This window comes from Ammospiza caudacuta, chromosome 11 (assembly GCF_027887145.1).
Source record: "Ammospiza caudacuta isolate bAmmCau1 chromosome 11, bAmmCau1.pri, whole genome shotgun sequence".
In the NCBI taxonomy this organism is placed as follows: Eukaryota; Metazoa; Chordata; class Aves; order Passeriformes; family Passerellidae; genus Ammospiza; species Ammospiza caudacuta.
Genome location: NC_080603.1, coordinates 19,133,993 through 19,147,470, shown reverse-complemented (window position 1 = coordinate 19,147,470; position 13,478 = coordinate 19,133,993). Strand labels below are relative to the sequence as shown.

At 39.9% G+C, this 13,478-nt stretch overlaps 1 protein-coding gene across 1 annotated transcript in view; it reads left to right on the top strand.

The window, feature by feature from the left end:
• The window catches only part of ABCC5 (ATP binding cassette subfamily C member 5), a 67,625-nt gene that overhangs the window by 13,570 nt on the left and 40,577 nt on the right, over positions 1 to 13,478 (top strand). Inside the window, exons 5-14 of the mRNA XM_058812213.1 lie at positions 573 to 720; positions 5,350 to 5,583; positions 5,692 to 5,865; positions 7,172 to 7,319; positions 7,769 to 7,917; positions 8,493 to 8,600; positions 10,373 to 10,723; positions 12,226 to 12,297; positions 12,427 to 12,551; positions 13,166 to 13,238. Of these exons, the coding sequence (XP_058668196.1) occupies positions 573 to 720; positions 5,350 to 5,583; positions 5,692 to 5,865; positions 7,172 to 7,319; positions 7,769 to 7,917; positions 8,493 to 8,600; positions 10,373 to 10,723; positions 12,226 to 12,297; positions 12,427 to 12,551; positions 13,166 to 13,238 (1,582 nt within the window). The remainder of the gene's footprint in view (positions 1 to 572; positions 721 to 5,349; positions 5,584 to 5,691; positions 5,866 to 7,171; positions 7,320 to 7,768; positions 7,918 to 8,492; positions 8,601 to 10,372; positions 10,724 to 12,225; positions 12,298 to 12,426; positions 12,552 to 13,165; positions 13,239 to 13,478) is intronic.

Here is a 13,478-nt window from a genome sequence, read left to right as displayed (position 1 = left end):
AGACAGTTTTCTCATTCAGCAGAGTTTCTGTAGCCTTGTTGATTTCAGTGAAATTAGGGGATTATATCTTTAGGAGTGTTTTACAATTATTCTGATTTTGCATGTCTTAAAAATTTGTTTTAATAGAAAACCAGATTATTCTCAAGGCTACAGTGAAAAATTCTTGTGCTAAAATGAGAAATGATACTGTCAGTAGCAAGGTGACTTAAATGTGGATCAGATCTTCTGATCAGGCTTACCTTCTATGGTTAATGAGAATTTCTTCAGGTTTTGACTCTGCAGTCTTCAGTCAGTTCAGCAGAGAGACTGTCAGTATATTAAGACTGCCAAAGAAACTCCAGGCAAAGAAAAAGCACTGTGTTTTTCATCCCTCTGTCCTATGGAAGTAACACTACATAGATATGTCTCTTTACATCACAGAGTGTATTTATTTATCTTAATATTATTTTTTGTTGTTCTGAGCTAGGAAGCACTTAGAGTTTTAACAAAGAAGTATGTATGAGACTGTACCTTCTCCCACAGTGAAAAATTTATAGCATGAATAAATGTCATAAATCTTCTGTTTTTATTAGGCTGGAAAGATTGTGGCAGGAAGAACTACAAGAAAATGGGCCTGATGATGCTTCTCTCCGGAGGGTTGTGTGGATTTTCTGCCGCACCAGGCTCATCCTTTCCATAGTGTGTCTGATGATCACGCAGCTTGCGGGTTTCAGTGGACCAGTAAGTAATATCCATCCTTTTTTTAACAACCCCAGAGGGCTCCATCTCATGGCCAACTGTAAAATCTTAAGGTTTCATTGCAGAATCACTTAAACGTTTTGACTAGCTAGAAATTTTGGGGTAAAATTCCAGAGCAATTCAATAATCCAAGATAGGATTCCTACAGCTGATGGATCAGTTGCTGAATACCCAGGCAAGTTCTTGGGGAAGGGAGGGGGAGTTTAGGTATCCTGGAGGAAATGGACTTTGTTTTTTCTCTTTGGTTTTGAGTATAGTTTAAAGTTCTTCCCTAACTGTATAAGCTTAACTGCATAACTTACTTTTTTCATAAGATTCTTATGTGCAGGTCTTCTTATTGTTTTTCTCTTTGAAATTCTGTAAACTTATCTTGGAATAAAATTCAGTCTGATAAAACCCTAATCTTAAATTATTGGCATCTTCGAGAAGCGGACCGAAACAATTCTGAGAACACTGCTTAAAAACTAATGTGAGCAGGTCTCAAGAAGCCTGTGGGCATAGTCTTTACTGATCCTACGCAGAATGGCCAGACAGGTTTCAGGTAGAAGTGTTAGAAAACGTTGTTGCCTCTAGGAACGACTGCTGTTTGTTACTGAGGGTCTTTATTGAAGATAACAACATGGGACTTGACATTCACACCATTTTTTGTCACCTGTTTGTTGCACATGCTGTGCAGATTTAAAGTTGAAATTTTGACTAAATTTATTCTCTACACATTTCCCTTGAGGAGTAGGAGCAGTATTACTGCTAGTAGTACACGTTTCAGTGTGCTGGTAAGCTGGAGGTTCATTTCTTGGGTAAGTACACTTGGGTGCACTGTTAGGTGAAATGTCTTTTTAAGATGTTTTCCTGCTTTTCAATGTCTTATCAAAAAATGATGTTCTGTTTTTTTTAAGTCTTCTTAAAGTTTGCCTTGTTTCATGTAATATGAATAATGATGAATGTTTCTGTGGTATTGTTCTCTTTGTAATATTTTATAGTTGTCTTTATTATAAAATACATGAACATGCTTTGTTAATTAACAATAAATTATGATTAAGGTTTTAACAGCACTAGCTTTTCCCAAGAAGAGCTTCTGTCATTGTTTCACTACAGGGCTTGAGGAGCTGCTTTTATCTTTAGCAAAGAACTTGCAGCAGGGTTACCCCTAATTTCTGTAGCGTAATGGTCTCAATTTGTCTCAGCCAAACTGCTGAATGAGAGAGAGCCAGAGGGAAAAGGAGAAAACAAACCAGCTTGATTATGTTGGGGACTGCTGCTATCAATTGATGCTTGATATGGGTAACTTTAAATTATCTACAGACAGTTGCCCATTTACAGACAACCTTATTCATTTTTCTGAATAAGGCCCAATTCATTTTTGGTTCTACCATTTGGCATGAAATTAGGTCTTTACCATCCCTCCTCCCTGTTTTTAAAAATGGCATGCCTCAGGGATATGCCTATGCTGTCTCCTCAGATGTATCAGTGCTTTCTTGTAGTCTTACACCCTTTCAGTCACCTGAAGGTGAGAAGGGAGATCAGGAAAAGCACTTGACTTGACCTCATGTATTGGAGGAAAAATATAAAAGTGGAGTTAAACACTATATTAAACTTCAAAAATTTTAATGCCAACAAATGGCCTGTGGCTTTGCTAATGAGCATTGTGGTGGTTATAACTGGAAAGGAGTTGTTCCAGACTTCCTGTGTGGACTCTTTTGCTTTGGTTGGGTGGCTTTTTTTGGTATCAGATCCTTCAAGGGTCTTCCTCTTTTTTTATTTTGATACATTTTGCATCTGGCACAGAATCTAGACCTATAACCTGATGAGTCAGCTGCATGTGTCAGAGTGCCTTGTAATAACCATCAGAATGTAATAGTATAGGTGATATATTATTTATCTCAAATAAATACTTGCTACTATTTGATCAGCTACCAAAACTTCCAAGTTCTGGTGGAGGAGCAAAGAGGTTTCTTCATTACTAAACATAATTGGTTTAACTCCAGGTCTGAACAATGTACCTGTTTGCTGCTGTTCAGAGCTATTCTTCCCATTTGGGAGATGGGGAAAGTTGCTATTTTAGTGGAGTACAGCTTGACACTTTGGTCAGTTACTGGAGGGGGGAGTGGTAAGCTGTGGGAGGTAAGTGTTCCAGTTTCCCCGTTGGCTCCAGCTGCAGCCTGCCCCGTGCTGTGGCGCGCTGGCTGCAGCAGGGACGCCGGCACTGCAGTGGGACCAGTGACAGAAGCTGTTCTTCAGCATTTTCAGGATGGCTGTTTTCTGCGTCAGGATGAGGCATTCCTGCTGGCCAGAGCCACCGCCAAGAGCAAAGGTAAGGTAATGTTTATTCCATGGGAATGCTTAAGACAGCCAAGCAGCTTGTACCAACTACTACGGTAATAGCCACAGGAGCTCTTTCCCCCCTTAGATTAGTTTCTATGCTGTAATGTTTTTGTTTTGTAAATAACTTTATGCTGAATTCTTTTCATTAAACTAATATGAATTTGAATAGTACTTGTTCAGATGTAAATGTTAATTTTCTGTGACTTTTTTTCCCCTCCCTTTTCAAAATTCTTTAATCTGCTGTTTCCTCTTTTCTTTCTTCCGGAACAAAAATAAATTGGGGTATAATGTAAGCTGGTCTCTATTTCATCATTGGAGATGCTGAATCTATAAAATAGTGCTGCAAAATTGCACTAAAGTTTTGGGAGGAATGAGACCCCAGGAAACATCTGCTATCTTTATACATCCTCTCTTGGAGACTTTCAGCAATGCTGTGGTGTGTGAGAAAATGCTTGCAGTCTACGACCATGCTGAGTTACAGCTCGTGAGGAAAAAGGGGGATTTTCACCCCAATTGCTCAGTGACTCAGTTGCATATGTTGGATTGAATACTGGAAAAAGAAGTCAGTAATCTCCACAGTAACTGCAGAGCAACTGTATGCAGTTGTGATCCAAACAGTTGATGTAAAATTAAATCCAATCAGGAGAAAGTTGGAACACAATAGATCTGTGAATGTGAGCTCCTCACATTTGTTCAGTGGTCGGTATGTAAATTTTCTCAGTGGCCATTCTAGAATCTGATGGACATCTGGCTTTAATTCACACCTGTGAAAAAGAGCAAAATTATTTACAGCATGTTTCCTTGGTTCTGATGTACAGAATTATTTTCCTCTGAACAGATCTCCTTTTTTTTTTTGTTATTTGGTGCTGGGCTGTAGCTATCAAAACCTTTGCTGGAGTTGTGGGGTTTTGTTTTTTTCCTCTCTTCAAACTATACAGAACTCCTACTTGCAAAACATGATTTAGCCAAGAGGACTTCAATGGACTATGATGTGAAAGGCTTCTCAAATATTTTGTTTGGTCTCAGATTTTTTGTTGATTTTTCTTGTGGGCAAAGGTAATTCTCTACTCCGTGCTAGTATATCAAAAGCACCAGTATTTTAAAACATCATTTGTTGAAAAGCTCTCTAGGAAGTCTCTTGGTGTCTGTGAAGCCTTACTGTAGGATACTTTCAAAACCACATTTCAGAATTTGTGCAGCCTCAGAAACCTCCTCTGTTGGGACCTTCAAGTTTGACTTCTTTTGGACTCCATGAACAAACCATTCTGTTTTTGTATCTTTATAATTTTGTATATAGATTTAAATCTAATTTGCTAGAAGCTAAGACTGACTGTTAGATATTAGCCCTTTATAATTATCCTGTATGTGCAGATTGTATGTTTTTACAATGGTCTACCTGTTGTATAGTGTTTTTGAGTTGTTACCATTTAAGATGACAATTCATTTCAAATAAAAGCCTATTGTTTCACAGTTAATGATATTTAATGCTGGTGGTTGTGAATTGTATGATGTTATATTGTGCCATTGGAACACAAAGAACTGGAGTTGGGAATTGGTGATTCTGGGGGCTGTCCTCTTTCTGCAGGTGATGTTTGAAATGTGATTCCTGAGGTAAAGTGTTTATGTTCTTGTGGGAAGAGGGTATGGGGAGGGATTGAATGGTTAATTTTTTTGTCTTTTTTTTTTTCCTCCCCATCCCCAATGATTTGTGGTATTGCGTACCTTGTGCTTTCTGCTTGTTTTTTTCTTTACTATTAAACTGCTGATGTTTATTTCCAGGAATGTTTTGCAAATGTCCTTCTCACTCTTCCCCTCTACAACTGTAGGTACATTGTTCCTTTTTATCAAATAAGCACGTTTGAAGCAAACCAAAGATAAAATAAAAAAGGTCTTAATGTCACGTAAAGGAATGTTTCTTAATGTGTGCAGATGTATAAGTAGTGACTATATTTTAAAACTCTTCTATATGATAATGCATTGCTTTCAGCTAACTGACACATTTATGTTAAGTTAGAAGACACGGAGGATTAGGAGCGTGCTGCGAGGAATATGGTTCCAAATTAAACTCTCTTTACTTACTAAATTTGACTCAGTGCTTGGCTCTCAGCAGGGCTTGTGTTACAGTACTTCTTGTATTGACACCTTTTACTTCTGGAAAGCAGATGCTTTCTATTTCAAATGGCTCTTTTAAAAGCAAAGTAGCCTAGTTATTTCTAACTTAACATAAAGTTGTTGTATGGTCTTCTGGGGCGATGGGGTGTTCATGCAAGCTTGCATTTCTTCCTGTAGGCCTTCGTTGTGAAACACCTTTTGGAGTATACCCAACAGAGTGAGTCCAACCTGCAGTACAGCTTGTTTTTAGTTTTTGGCATCTTTATGACGGAAGTGGTGCGATCCTGGTCCCTGGCACTAACCTGGGCGCTCAACTATCGCACGGGGGTCAGACTGCGTGGGGCTGTCCTGACCATGGCCTTCAAGAAAATCCTTAAGCTGAAGAACATCAAGGAGAAATCTCTTGGAGAGGTAAGCTGCAGCCTTGTTTTGGAAATGGCAATGTGAAAAGGGATGTGTAATACATTCCTTTGAGAATGAGCTGTGCCTTAAATCTAAATTATCTGTTCTGTTTTTCAGCTCATAAATGTTTGCTCCAATGATGGTCAGAGGATGTTTGAAGCTGCAGCAGTTGGCAGTTTGCTGGCTGGGGGCCCTATTGTGGCCATCTTGGGAATGGTTTATAATGTGATTATTCTGGGTCCAACAGGCTTCTTGGGATCTGCTGTTTTCATCCTCTTCTACCCAGCAATGGTGAGTTGGAAAGAGTTAAGAGTTACTTCATTCTTCTTAGGCCAGACAAATGTATAGTTCTGAATAGAAGATATCAAAATGTGCTAGGTTTAGCCAGTTGATGGCATTGCAGAAAGCAGATAGCCAGAAAGGTTTAGCCAGTTTATGGCATTGCACTTCATTGAAGGCATTTACCAAGATAGTGTATGAAGCAGAAATATGGAATCAGGAAGCTCAAAGTGATAAAATTAGAAAATGGGGATCGGAAAGCTGATAGATCTGGCTGAGAATAATATTCATAGCTAAATGAAACTACAGAATATTAAGGTGCTCATGATTGATGTTGGAAAGATATGAGGGCCTCTAGCTTGTGTATGGGTGCTCAGTGTTGCATAAGCAGTGTTCTTTGATTTCTTGACTCAATGCAAGATGCTGAAAAACACCACATCTTCTTGATGAGATACTCCTGCTTCTGCTGAGCTGTGAAATGGGCTAGTTCAAGCCAAAATCTTCTTGCCTATAAAATGTAAGACTACTGGAGATTTGTCACTGTGTTCATAATACATGTGTTATAAACAATGGAGGCTGAATACTGTGAGGTTCACTGTGGTCCAATTTATCTGGCTAAAAGTAAGGATTATGTAGTGGGAGTTGCATTTTAGAGGGGAATGAGGAGCGGAGTTTGAACATGTTTTCCAGTTCTTTCCAGCAGTCCTCCTTTATTGATGGAGACTTCAAAAGAGTTTGCAGGTGTGTGAAGAAAGGCAAGGAGCTAAGACTTCCTGAAGTAATGTGTTAGGTTTGAATTTCAGACCAGGAATGGGATGAATGTAAGAGTAGCAGATACTTTAAAACATATCAAACACAACTTTCTGGTTTTAGATTAGTTTAGTAAAAATGTTAAAAACTGTTTTACTGCCTTCATAGCACTGGCATGGATGAGAAATTGATCTGACTGGGCAAAGTCCTGATTTGCCTTACAGAGTCAGGTTAAAAGTCTGGCTAAAGTGGGGGTCAGCTTCATGTGTCTTCAGGTTAACTTTGTGCTTCAGAAACTTTAACTGAACTAGTACTAATCAATACTGGTAAAAGTGCACACCTTTATTCTCTCAAATTTTTATTGAAATTTGCTCTCACAGGTCTGGTGCTTGGGGCAGGAGGAAATGAATGATGTTCCCAGCCTGAGTTATGTTAGGGCAGCAGTTTCCTGGCCCTATCCCTGAATCCCCTTTTCAGATTAAAAATTCATTTTCTCTGGTAATTAGGAATTTAAGGTACTTGCTTTTCCTGAGTTGTCATTAATGTTTCATGGTGTTTTTTGTTTCAGATGTTTGTGTCACGCCTCACAGCTTATTTCAGAAGAAAATGTGTAGCAACAACAGATGAACGTGTGCAAAAGATGAATGAAGTTCTTAATTACATTAAATTCATTAAAATGTATGCCTGGGTGAAACCATTTTCTCAGAATGTTCAAAGTGAGTTCCCACAGTCTGTGAATGTCTCCTTTGCTGCAGATGTCCCACTGCTTTGTAGCCTGGTGCATCCTGACTTTGTGCTGTAGGTGCTGCTGTACAAGCAGTGTAAGAACTGTCCTTCAGGCTCCTCTCTGTTATGCACAGTGGGTTGGACAAACAGACCTGCTTCTAAAATTTCACCTTCTGGTGTAATGATGTTTGTGGCATGACACAAATTTTCCATTTTCTTCCTCTTTTATCACTTAAAAAATCCCTATATTTGTGTGGAGATTAGACCATTATAGTTTCCTCCTCTATAATTACTTTCCTTTGAGAATGTTTATAATGTGATAAAGACTAAAGGGTAGAGTTAGGCCTCTTACTCACTGTTTATAGTGCTATGCTATCTGTTTTGTGTATGTACCCCCTGAATCTCAGTTCAAATGTGGTGCCCCTCTTGGTATCTCTAGAAATTCGTGAGGAGGAACGCAAAATCTTGGAGCGTGCAGGCTACTTCCAGAGCATCACTGTGGGAGTGGCTCCCATTGTTGTTGTCATTGCCAGCGTGGTGACCTTTTCTGTCCATATGATCCTTGGCTATGACCTTACAGCAGCTCAGGTAAGCTGTTGGAAATATTCTTTATGCTTTTGCTTCTGTAGCTTTTGTGCTGAGCCATTTCTTGTGTGGCTGTGCCCATGTGGCCAGGCTGTGCCCTGGCTCACAGAAGTTCATTATGGCTGTGACAGCAGCAGGTGGAGTCTTATATTTTGCACAAAAAGGCTCTCGGTGCTCTTTTGTCCTGACCTTCCTCAGAACAGGTTTTGGGCTGAATATAAATAAGTGCTCCTCTTTGGATGGGATGTTGGGGATTACTGGATGTTTTTGTTTTGCAGTATGCTTGGATGCAAACAGCACAAATGTCTAAAAATAGGATGTGAATTTGTGCCTTCACTAGTAGGTTAATGTGGAATTTGACCTGCAAACAGAACAAGTTGTCATGGTCTGTTAAAAGCACTAGAGGAGGAGTTGGGTAGATTTGCTGTTTGAGAATATGTTGAATATTTAAATGGTTGTTCTTGGACTGGGCCTTTTCTATGGTTTTGACTTGCTGCTGTGCCATTTCAGCTTTTAGAAGGCTGGAGCTGTTAGAATGTTGCATCCAAGTGTGATTATTTTCCTTGTCTCGCTTTTAGGCATTCACAGTGGTCACTGTCTTTAACTCAATGACTTTTGCTCTCAAAGTAACTCCGTTCTCAGTGAAGTCTCTGTCTGAGGCATCTGTTTCTGTTGACAGATTTAAGGTAAGCAGTCATTTGGCCTCACATTTTCTCTGTAAGTGTGGAGTGTTGTATGTGTTCAGTAGATGCAAAGGGAAGGTAATATGATTTTAATGGCAGAGAAGTTATATTTCTTTACACTTAGCATTCTAGATTATTTGATTTTGCAAGAGATACAAATGTAGTGAAGGAATATTAGCGGTTCAAAAATAAAATAATACCACTGTGAGAAGCAAAATAGTCTGATTCAAAGATTTTGAGATTTTGAAGTTGGCCACAGGATGAGATGAGTGAAAGACTCAGTGGCTCACTGTATAATAATTTTTAACTCCATTTTAAGAACATTTATATGAAAAGACTACAACATGTGTACAATGAAATTTTATGGCTTGCTAATAAAGCTTTTTGAAAATATCAGGTGTTAGGTAAGCAGGTTGATAAAAAACAGTGGGGTTTTATCTGTGGTCATAGAACCCTGAGGTTTTATATTTCCAGACCAGATTAAGTGACTGAAATTCCTCTATATCAGTAAAATGGAGTTGTGATCTGGCAAAACAGATCTATGGCAGAAAATGTAAAACCCTGATAATGAACAATCTTACCTCCCATCATGGGGATTGGAGGATGAATACACTGTGTGTATTTTATGAACTCAGAGGGGAGACCTTTACTTTGTCTTGTCTCTTGAAGATAACAGTGCATTGCACACTGTGGAAATTTCCAGAATGGAAAATAGCACTTTCCAAATAGAAACCTTCACAAGCATTGACAGATACATGGATTCTGTGTAATGCATTCATGAAATAAACCTCTGTATGAGAAAACCAGGATATGTAGAGTGATTTTGAGATTCCATTGCTTTTAAGCAATTTTGCTTCATCTTCTGAGTCAGCCTAAAATCAGACTTGCTTAAATCTAAGTGCACTAAAGGGAATTTTGTGGGAGGAATGAGAAGTAAAAGGAAATTGAATTTCTCCCAGTTTGCCTATAAATTGTGTAGGAAATGTAGCATAAGGTGAGAATACTCTGACATCACAGTAAAAATGTAATTGACTTTTTGGCTCTGTAAAAGAGTATGAGCTTTCTTATGAATGTGTGATTCAGACATAGCAATTGCAAGAATAGATAAGGCTGGGAATTGAGAAGTTTTAGTCACATAAAAACTACTTCGTTTAAAACAAATTTTGTAAATGGAAAACATTTTATCTTGTAATTAAACTGTGTGAAAAAATGTCTTCCTGATCTGTTGATTGTAAATACTGATGGATGTGGTGGAAAACGTGATACAGTTGACTGACTTCTTGCCAAGCAGCCTGAGATAGATCAGCTACACTTGTGCAAGATGACTTTTTCCAGCAGAAAAGTTGATGGGTAAAGGCTCAAGTTAAAAGCCCTTCTATCTCCTTCCATAATGAGTTGGTGTGCAGGACAAGTCAGTCACCTTGTCCCAAGTGACCTCTCCTCTCCAAGCTGTGTGTTCTGCTCACGTGTTTTTAATCTGCAACACACAGAGCTGCAGTTGCAAACTGTCAAAGGAAGAAGTGCCTGTCACATCACATCCAGAGTATTGCAGTTCTGTGGAAAGTCAAGTGTATCCAGGTGCTTCCACCACATCCAGGAATGCCCCAGCCACTTAGCAGACCTGGAGTTAGTTTACACTAATGAGCCACCTTTTGCTCTTCAGCTTCCTCCTACTATGTAGCCTGATGTGTTTTGCTGCGTGAGTGTGCCGTAGGCTTGTCTCCCAGTCTTGATCAGGTGTCTCATCTTTACACCTCTCTCACAACTCCTATCAGAGTTTATTTCTAATGGAAGAGGTTCATATGATAAAGAAAAAACCAGCCAATCCTCACACCGCGATAGAGGTGAAAAATGCTACCTTGGCTTGGGACTTCTCCCACGCCAGCGTCCAGAGCTCACCAAAGTTGACCCCCAAAGTGAAAAAAGACAAGAAAGTCACCAAGAGCAAGAAAGAGAAAATGAAGCTGCAGAATGAGGGACAGCAAGCTGTGCTGGCAGAGCAGAAGGGCCATCTTCTAGTGGACAGTGATGACCATCACAGCCCCGAAGAGGAGCACAAAATGATCCACCTGGTCAGCCTTCGGCTTCAGAGGACTCTGTACAACATTGACTTGGAGATAGAAAAGGTAAGAAGAAATGAAAGGAGGAAATCTGAGCTTTTCAAAGGCCTCATTATAGCTGCCCCCTGGAACAGAGCTGTGTGCTGTTTCATTTTGCATGAAATGGAGCATATTGCTTTTGTGCACTCCTGTAATATCCATGGCAACTGCAGTATCCAGGATGCAGAGTCTGATCTTGCTGTAAACAGCTGTGCCATTTTAGCAGCTACATCTTTGCAAACAGCCTGTGAAACAAGGGCAGGCTGTATAGCTTCCACATCCAGCTGAGGGGTTTGCAGCTCCTAGGACAGTGTGAGCCACTGAGCTCAGAGAATCTGCAGAACACCAGGTACCAGTGGGCTGCTGGTGAACAGTGTGTTCCTGCTGTGGTTTGACAATGTTGCAGTTTGATCTGTGTTCTGGGCAAGCATTTTAGGTGATTAGGTGTTCCAATGGGACATAATAGTGCTTTTCATTGAAAAATGTGCAATTTTCTTCCTTGAGAATTTTTGTACAGGTGGATGCAGGTTTTCAAGAATTGTAGAAGCATTTGGAGCTATTGCTCCAAGGTGGGTAAAAGCATGTAAGATGTCAAAGGAAAAGCACTGAACTTAATACATGACATTATCTACACATACAAAAGCCTTGCAGTCTGGCAGTTGCATGTTGTAATAATGGGATCCATATATTTATGAAGATATTCATGGTTAAATTGTCTTATGTAGTTATACAAATGGAGGGATAGTTTAAGCTACTTTAAACAGTAAAAACACTTATATTTTAAACTCTAGGGGAGAATGCATATAGTTTTAAAAATTGCCTCAAATAGGAGTGCAGTTGCTTGAAAATGTAAAGGCTGTTTTGTCTCAGAAGTCAAAAAAAAAAGCTGGTTTTGTCTTTCTCTGCTATCAAGAGAGCATCAGCAGTGTGTTCCACAAATGTCTATATACCTTTCTTGACCACTTTACATTTTTTACAAAAGGAATAAAAATAGTTTTAATAAATTAATTGCTTAATATGGGTATTAACCCACTCATTCTATTGCAGAGAAATTCTTCAAAGTGACTAAATTCTAGTATTTTCATGGTACATGTTCTCTAGCAAATTGGATCTAATTGGCAAGGAGTTGGACTGGACCCATATATGATGAATCCTCTTTTCTTTCAGACTTTTCTTCTTTCCTTATCACTCTCAAAAGCATTTTGGTGCATTCTGTTCAGGCAGGCCTTGGTGCTTTTGGTTTATTGATCCTCTGCGCCTGTAAGCCTAGTAAGAAGGAGGCTGATCTTCAAACACCTTTATTTTTACCTTTAGAGTTGATTTCAGTTATATTTCACTGTGGGATTGTGTTCACTGTATACAATTTGAGCGTTAAGATGCTGACTCTTGCTTTTTCTTGTCTGTTATGTCACTTCAGAGGTGTCATTAATATCCAACTGTCCTCTCAGAGGTACTAAAGGTAGTCTGAATTCTGAAAAGGAAGATGAATGTAAGAAATGAGTGCTATAATTTTTTTCCTTTCTACGTAGGGCAAACTTGTTGGAATTTGTGGCAGTGTGGGGAGCGGAAAAACTTCACTTATCTCAGCAATTTTAGGACAGGTGAGAAATCCTGTTTTGGGTATTTCTGTTCCTCTTTCCCATCTCCTATTTCACTTATTTGAGCTCTGTAGAATGCAGTGTGTTGTGAGCGTGGGGTGGCATGGTCTCACAGCTGGTGTGTCACTGCAGATGACGCTGTTGGAGGGCAGCATCGCAGTGAGCGGCACCTTTGCGTACGTGGCCCAGCAGGCCTGGATCCTCAACGCCACCCTGAGGGACAACATCCTCTTTGGCAAGGACTATGATGAAGAAAGGTCTGTCTGGCTGCTTGCTGATTGTCATGAAGCTCACTGATTCTTGGCCCAAGTGTGGGAAAGCTTTAATGCAGAGTACACTGCAGATAAAGCCTCTGTGCCCTTCTGGAGTCTGTCTCTAAATCGCCTCCGAGTCACATTTAGGATCCTGCCCCTCTTCCGTGTGGCCCTGTGGCTGGTGGCTGTCATTGAGCCTGGCCCTGCTCCTTGCCGTGAGGCTGGGCCTCATCCTGGACCTTGGCTTAAAACCAGCAGCTGCTGTGAGCAGCACTAAAGTGGTGTTTGCTCTTGCTGTCCTGGCCTTGCCCTCTTCAAACACAACAACTGCTGTGTGCAACGTGCTGCCATCTTCCATGGCCCCCCTCCACTTATGGACTTTCCTGTGGCCCTTAGCCAACTATCTCTGAAAACAAATTGTCTCTCTATCCTCACAATGCTTTTGAAGTAGGTGATTAATTATTACCCTCAGTTTTCTCCTGAGACTCCAAGACAGATGACTTGTTTTAGGCTGATGGAATATCAGCTATTAGTGTAGAAAATTATATAATGCTGTACTAGTTAAATAATTGTGGGGAAAATCAGTGTTCTTAACTATTTATCTGCTTGTTCTTCAGATACAATACTGTGCTGAATGGCTGCTGTCTAAGGCCTGACTTGGCCATCCTTCCAAATGGGGACCTGACAGAGGTATGTTTTGCTTATACTAAACTAATTAATAGATGGAGAAAAGAGTTTTGTTTTGGCAGGGTAAACTGGAGTGAGGATACATCACTCTGGGGTGCATATGAGCCAAGCTGTTGAATGCATTCTCTTGAGCTGACCTTAGTGGGCCCTGGACTGTTAAGAGCTGTACCCTGTATTTTACTCAGATGTTGACTGTTTGGGAATTTTTTTTATTGTGTTGTAAATTTAGCTGCCTTAACAGGA